This window comes from Ascidia mentula, chromosome 8, assembly GCF_947561715.1.
Source record: "Ascidia mentula chromosome 8, kaAscMent1.1, whole genome shotgun sequence".
Lineage (NCBI taxonomy): Eukaryota > Metazoa > Chordata > Ascidiacea > Phlebobranchia > Ascidiidae > Ascidia > Ascidia mentula.
This window is the reverse complement of record NC_138573.1, coordinates 16,591,281-16,598,681: the sequence shown is the minus strand read 5'-3', so window position 1 is coordinate 16,598,681 and position 7,401 is coordinate 16,591,281. Positions and strand designations below refer to the sequence as shown.

At 38.6% G+C, this 7,401-nt stretch overlaps 1 protein-coding gene across 1 annotated transcript; it reads right to left on the bottom strand.

Annotated features, from left to right (window-relative positions):
• Window positions 1-48: 48 nt before the first annotated feature.
• Window positions 49-7,272, bottom strand: LOC145912547 (protein DD3-3-like). Its single transcript, XM_083000048.1, has 14 exons — window positions 7,082-7,272; window positions 6,787-6,861; window positions 6,499-6,655; window positions 6,021-6,209; window positions 5,568-5,757; window positions 5,117-5,300; window positions 4,629-4,769; window positions 4,023-4,144; window positions 3,771-3,833; window positions 2,973-3,133; window positions 2,461-2,628; window positions 1,934-2,068; window positions 1,464-1,551; window positions 49-1,113 (listed from the first exon to the last, which is right to left on the bottom strand). Exons 1-14 carry the CDS (start codon window positions 7,229-7,231, stop codon window positions 918-920), a joined length of 2,019 nt encoding a protein of 672 aa, XP_082856174.1. The 5' UTR covers window positions 7,232-7,272; the 3' UTR covers window positions 49-917.
• Window positions 7,273-7,401: the final 129 nt, after the last annotated feature.

The following is a 7,401-nucleotide window of genomic DNA, read 5'->3' as shown; positions in this document are numbered from 1 at the left end:
ACTAACGAAGCTTGCACGTGAAATCGACTCCCTTCCATCTTTACAATGCCCGAAATAATAAACGTGTATTGCACAAACTTACAGAAACCGAAACATTGTACAGAAAGGAACCGCGTTGTGTGACGTCAAACTGTAATGTAAGAATATCGAGCGAACATGAATGAACAGAAGCTGAGACGAAATTACTCCGCAGAAATCGTGAAGATTTTCAAAGTAAAGCATTAAGTATGTACATTGCACGGGAGAAAAGGCAGAAGTATGTTTAGCATTCCGCGAAGTGAAAACCGGACAGGAAGCTTTCTCAGTTGAATTTTACAGTGGGATGAACGTGAAACCCGCAGAGAAATACGTTTTGGTTTTATCACATAACAGAATATTTGGATCAACATTTTCAAACACCCTATAAGTGCATACGATGCAGAAACACACAAGAAAGGCAAGAAATTGCCGCAGTAAATACAACCAATAATTTGAATCGTACCGATGAAACTAGTCGCATAGACCTAAAAAAAACGATACAATGGATGGAGCGTAATTAAAAACTGCGCGTTCCAGCCACGCAGCAAACTAATTTACTTGAGACAAGATGTTGAAGCGATGGAACTGTGACAGAAACATGATAGAAAACATACGAGAAGACTGTTGAAATGGTATGGACGTGTTCGAATTTCAAAATCATGTAACAAGTTTAATTGTTTAGGTTTTGACTATAACCTTGTTTTAAATTGTAATTCTTTTTACGTTTACAGTTGTAGAAATAAGTTTCCCTTTCTTACCGAAATATCATACGTAGTTTTCTCAACATTCAGTGGTTGCAAACTTTTCAAAAAAAAACAAAGTTTCGACTCCAACCACTGTCAAAAAATGCCAACCGGTGACATCGGCAAAACTGTACAGAAATGTAAATGACAAACACTTTAGGTGACGACAAATTTTCCCTTCTGGCTTCGGTTGGAGAAGTTGTTATTCCTGGTAGACATGTAATGGTAAGTGCCTGCTTTTGTGAAGCGGACGATTAAACCGGGAAAGGAGGACGGGGCATTGTTGAGCTGGACGTTCATCGCTCCCTTCTTTTCCACCGAATCGTTGTTGCAAATTGACTGGAGTTCGCATCTGTTAAATACAAAGTGGGGATATATGAAACATCATTGAAATGTAGTATTGGACTTACAAATACCCACCAATTTTTAAACAAGTGCGATGCAAAGAAATGGAAATCAATAATTTTATAGTTCCAAACGGCCTTACGAAAAAAACGACCAGTATTTTCGTTACGCTACATTAAAATAATCGTCGTCTCAAATTGGTCCCTACATGGTGCATTGTCAAACAACGCCAAGGGCACTTTTTCCCCGTCATGTAACATGACTTGAACTAGGTCATCAAAACACAATGGTGTCATAGTCGTAACTGCAAGTTATAAATGGTACGTGATTTATTCATGTGTAGATGAATGTACTGACTTGTAATATCCGGTTGAGGCGAGTTGTATTGCGTAATCTCGGTTGGTCAAACCAGATACCGGATTGTAGCTCCACACGACTTCCCAATCTGTGAACAAAAGCTCTGTAAGTACATCGCTACAACACAATAAAACCTATTCCTTTGGGACCCTTCATATAAATATTTAAAGCATAAACACTCCGTCCAGACTACATGGTGAGTTACCACAGGTGAAATTCTTTCTCCAATGTATGATGATATCAACTAATAATTAAACATTATTTTCGATGGCGAAAAATAATTAAGATTGTCGGTCAGGATTTTTGTTTGCGTTGAATACATAGAAACAGGTAAAGCACATGCGAAATACTTAGAATTTATTAACTTAGAAATGCCAAAAACTAGCATTTTGAAGACCAACATCATGCAATTATGCAGCAATTTTGTGGGTATTTTTTTTCAAGGTTAAATGTATTTCACTCAAACTTACTTTTATGCAACTGAGTAAACTCGTAGGGCGTGGGAAAATTTCCCGACGGATCAGGAAGTTCAACTAAATTGTGTTTGTCTGATCCTTCTTTTCCCTCGCCAGCATTTCCTGTTTGGCCATCACCACCTGGTGCCTCTGTTACGCAACACATGACATTTGTGACGTGTAATTGGTACACGCACATTATTTTCTACACCAGAGTTGGACCATTGTAATAGTGGTGCGGCTTGAATTTTTTGTATTTGTACTTGCAGATTTTTACAACCAAACTTCAACAACCTCTTCGAAACAAGGTTGCGGTACAATATCATATTTTTTTAAAGCTTTTATGCACAGGTAAGCAGGATTTTAATAAAAAAAATTCGTGATTCACTTTTTTGGCAAAAACTGTTGCGCCAAATTACCTGATGCAAAAGTGGCACTTAAATCTCTGTTTACCAAGCCGTAATTTATGTACAAGTTTCAAACTAACCTATTTAAATATATCTATTGATTGTTATTTAGAATTGTTGATACTGAACATTTACCATTATTGTGGGTGTTGGATCCTGTCCACTGAATATGTACGAGATCTTGTTGAGTGATATGCAGATTATTAGGACTGAAGTCATATTCCACAGCCGGATAAACTTGAACTATGTTGCCACGCTTTCCTCTGACGTTGAGGTTAATCAAGTGAGCTGTATCGGCAATACCTGAAAGGTACATTATTATGTTTTAGTGAATGAATTCCCGCGATGAAGTTCTTTTTGTCAGGTTATATGTTTTTGCCTGTGCTAGCAAAGTTAAACTACGATGTTAAACTTTAGGAAATTTACTTGTTTCAAAAAACTCATTGGACTTTTTTCTATATTTCTAGCGACATGTATTAGGACAACTTTCTGGACGCATTGAATCGCGATAGCATGTTTGAATAAACATATTGAATCGAAATCGTGATAGCACCTCATCTTAATATCAGGAAAATGTATACTTGAAGAATATCAGCTTGACTTGGGGATTCCAGAATACAAAACAAAAGAATAAACTGACAACTAACCGGAAGGACGAGGCGAGATGAAAAATGCGTGGCTTCTATCTTGGAAAGTCCGTCCCGTTTGGTCCGTGTTGATTGCAAGTTGTAAAAGTTGGTTGTCTGCTCCGATGTTAACCAGTGGGTTCTGTTCGATCGGTGAACGTTGCACAACCACGTTGTTTGTTCTGCCAAGTGGAAAGGAAAACTCAACTCAAAAGCTCATTTGACAAAAACTATTCAATATATTCGACGTTTCGGTTGTTATTCGATCGACTATCCTCGTAAGGATAATTCGCACAAGAGCACCACCTTTATCAATATACGCAAGCGGGATTATGAAACAGGAAGAAAAAATGCGCAAAAGGCGAACATAATTTTGATGTGGTTTGCATACGAAAGTGTAAAAGAAAGATGTCTGTTTTTATAGGCAAGGGTATTTGCTAAACAAGGCATTCCAAGAAGCTTCAAGGCCAAAGGATTTCAGTTTTTGGCAAATTCAGCTTTTTTTCAGTTTTCCAGTTACTTTGCATTCATATTTGCTACAAGTTAGCTGAACAAAGGAAATGGCCCGAGCGGGCATTTAACTCGAAAGTGATCAGCACACATATTGTATTAAACTCTGGCAATTTAACTGACTTTTCGGACAATCAGGATGGCGAAGGTAAATACAGATAAAGTACTTTACATGTAACTATTATATATTTTTTGTCAAAAGAGTTTTTATCAAGGGGTCCTTTTCCTACATCTGCGGGTCATGTGTCAACACCTTATTGTATTTAGAAAGTTTGGATGTAAAAGAAACCACACGAAGTTACAACTTACTTTTTCTCGTTGTGATCAGAAGTAGTGGAAAATGGTGCGTAGTCGTCGGTGGAAATATTGTACCTGCAAATAACATATCAACCTGATCCATACTGCCACCTAGCGAAACAAAATCTAGAAATATTTGCCGCATGGTGGTAACGGAGTCTAGAACGAACTAGAAATATTGGCGTGGTCAAAAAACCTCATTGGGACTCGTGGCCAGGATATCCTGAGCTCAAATATGTTGTGGTAAAAAAAGTCATAGTATACCTCATACGGAAAACGCATCGTTTCTTTTCGTTGCTGGGAAAGTGTGGAAGCGACCAAGTGTAGTTCAAGGTCACCCCGTCGCGTCCGTTGCCCAAGTGATTGACACGTGACCAGTCAGAAGCCTATAAGCAAAGTTTTACGTTGGCACGTGACTGGCAAAAAAATTCCATTGTATGTCATCGTTTATCAGATGTGGGCAGTGTGGTTTCCGTTCGCGGAACGTGGAAAAGGCTACGTAGGGCATGATGCTGTGTGGGATAATGCGTTGGAGGCTTTTACTGGTCGAATTAACAAATTTTCCCAGTAATGCAAGTCAGTCAACTTAAGCATTTATAATTTCGAATTCTAAGCAATAGTAAAATTTTCCAAACTGTACATAAATATGGGACACCCGGTCTATTGTGAAAGCCTCCAGCGCTACCTGACACTAAATAACGATTTTTTATACAAACTTTCATTAGGTTTAAAGAAGCAGTAACTCTGTGCAAGTCATTACATACACAATACGAGCTCGAGTAGTTGTCAACAGTAAATATGTTTTTGTAAAATACATATCATGTTTTTACGCATATATAACTACGTTTATTTCATTGTTGTAAACTCCACCTTGCAGTCAATGGTTGGCATGGCAACAAAGCAAGCATCCTCAATAGTTTGATGATTAACTATCTTCTTTCGGTCGTAGGGTTTGCCCCACTTGTAAACGATGCCCCTTTGCCTCTTGACGTCGTTGTTTTGATTCAAGCACTACGTAAACATTACAGTTTCAATATTCGTATATACACACTAAACATCTCATAAAAATGTAGCTGTAAACTGAGCTGAAGACCAGTAGATCAGTTTTCGGTGCTATGAAAGAGTATCTCCCATTAACAAAAGGAAATCAACTGCGGTTTTTCTTTTGTGTAAGCCCTTTTTATACCATGTCCATTATTAAATTGAATCATTGTCAGCAATTCTTTCACAGATTAGTAACATCTATTGAATTCCGAATTATTTACAATAGCAAACTGCATAATGGGATGCATTACTAAATTATTATTCATAAGCAATCCATATTTTCCCCATACGCTTGTATACACGTTCTATCTCACTTGTTGCGAGCTGGTGTACGTTGATGCCAGTTCCAAGTAACTCTCGTACTCCACCCACTGGCCACCGAGATCGGTACACTTGGTGGCGTTGTTTGCAGCAGACCAATGTTTGCGTGCTCCGTTGGAAAAGGTCTCGACGCATTCGCCGTATGTACGACTGTTGAAGCTATTTTGCCGGTAATAACTGCGCACAGAAGATGACTTTGTAAAATGCGCTGTTCCTTTCGGAGTTTGTTTCCGAAATTCGTTTGTTTATTGATTATGGCAGTATTTTTTAGACAGCTGACGAATTTTTTGAACAAGGATAGTATAAACAGTATAGCGTTTACACCTAAAGCAAGTTTACAAAATCAGTAAATTATTCAAAAGTTAAACCAATTCCACCTGAGTTCTTTAGTTCGGGTACCACTGTAACATATTAGAAATATATCCTGTGGTTTTGCATTATTACCTGCACCATGATTCATTGTGGGCAAGCACAGCAATGTCCCTCCAGTCAGTGGGATGCCAATATGGGAAGTAATCTCTCTCCTCAGCACACTCGAAACCTCTGCGGTTGTCGTTGGGATTTTGTCGGGTAAAGATTGCAGATGATACACCCTGGTTGTTGTTGTTAAGGTTCTGGTCGGCCGTGAAAAGCCCTGAAAGTATGCGTTTTTATTGTAAAGTGGACGATTGAGATGATGAGATGGTAGATTTGTGTACACATTAGATGGCAGGTATAAATTTTCGTAATAAACTGTTGAAACGTCAACTCATTAGTCCAGCTTATGTGATTATTATGAGTGCTCTTATTTTGCACAGACAATAGGCTATTTCTAAAATTTTACTGCCCTTGTGTAAGTCTCGTGTTATCATTAAAAAGTACAAAAAACTGTAAGTCGTACTTCAGATGGCTGCGTACCTTTGTTACGCTCCCGTCTATAGCAAGCGTCGTACCATTCCCAAGACTCATGCAAACCTCTGCCGGCTTGGACGTTTCCGTCTCTTCTGCCTTCCACTTGCGATTGAGTCTCGTCGTTGTTTTTGTTCGGTTTGCTGTAGCCTTGCGTATTGGTTTGCTGGCCGTTTCGGAATGTGATGCTATCATCGGCTAAAAACAAACTTATTTGTCAAGCGGGACACCAGGTCTATAGTAAAAGCCCTCGGAAAAAAAATATATATATTACATTTTCTGTCCTGCGAACAACGCTTATATATCCAAAATACGAAATAGCGCTTCATTAACGAAACATTATGAGGTTTTTAGTGAGAACATTGTGCAAGTCATTATACTCAATACGAACTTGTGTTGGTTGGGGAGACACCGCAGTTTGGAAACGAGCAACTCATCGCATGGAAGATAGAACCAAATGCACAAACGTGAACACTAATATACTTACGTGCTGCCGTTGGGTTGTCAGGTTGACACATATACTGCAGTACTAAGTTGCAATTTAATTTGTGTGGCGAGTTATTTTCGTTTCCACCGCAGCCGTGTTGGTTCGTCCATTCGATTGTGAGATCGCTTTTGCCGGCTGATCCACTTTGAAAGTAATTCTGTAAAATTGCGGCACATCATTGTAACGACTGATGTAGCTGAATAATTTGCACGAACATTGAACAAACGTTTATTGTTGTAACATGGTATATCTCACAATATACTAAACTAGACAATCTAAATAACAAACCATTCGGTAATGATCGTTTTCAGACCCAGAATTCTGATCCGTGTCCCCCAAGTTGTATCCACCACGTGCATTGTTCTGCAACAAGTGTTTGAGTTATTGTGTTTTGTTTACAGAAGCGTGATAATCTTTGTTACAAGAACCAATTATCATGTATGAATTTGATTCGGTAAACAACAACAACAACTGATCATAAAACCTGCTCACTATGCGTAACATTAATGTCACATTACAAAGGGCACATTCTAAAGACAAACGGCAATCAATTATCTTCGATTCATGACGTCATAGATCTTACTTGTGAATCGAAAAGACGATTGTTATTGGCTCTTGTTGCGGATTTTTCTCTAGCTCTGTTGTTCGACCCACGAGGTACGTGCAAGTACAAATCAGAAGAGACGAGAGCAATGCAACAGGCCACAGTGGCCAGCGACAAAATACCTCTCATTACTATGTTATTGTTCAGTCAATCAATTACAATATCCTGTCTGTTCTGTTATTATAATAATTTGCAAACAAGGGAAATATATTAAACGTCTTGTTAAAACCGACGATTACCCATCAAACTGCACTGAAGACAACCTAACCACTGATATTTCTCAAGGTGAGGTCTGATTA

What these genes read in the sequence shown, in the direction of transcription:
- LOC145912547 (XM_083000048.1), bottom strand. Translation starts at nt 7,231, where the DNA reads ATGAGAGGTATTTTGTCGCTGGCCACTGTGGCCTGTTGCATTGCTCTC. An exon ending in ATCCAACACCCACAATAATG is followed by an intron (nt 2,069 to 2,460) that starts GTAAATGTTCAG and finishes GTTGCGTAACAG; the next exon opens with AGGCACCAGGTGGTGATGGC. An exon ending in GCCTCAACCGGATATTACAA is followed by an intron (nt 1,114 to 1,463) that starts GTCAGTACATTC and finishes TGTATTTAACAG; the next exon opens with ATGCGAACTCCAGTCAATTT.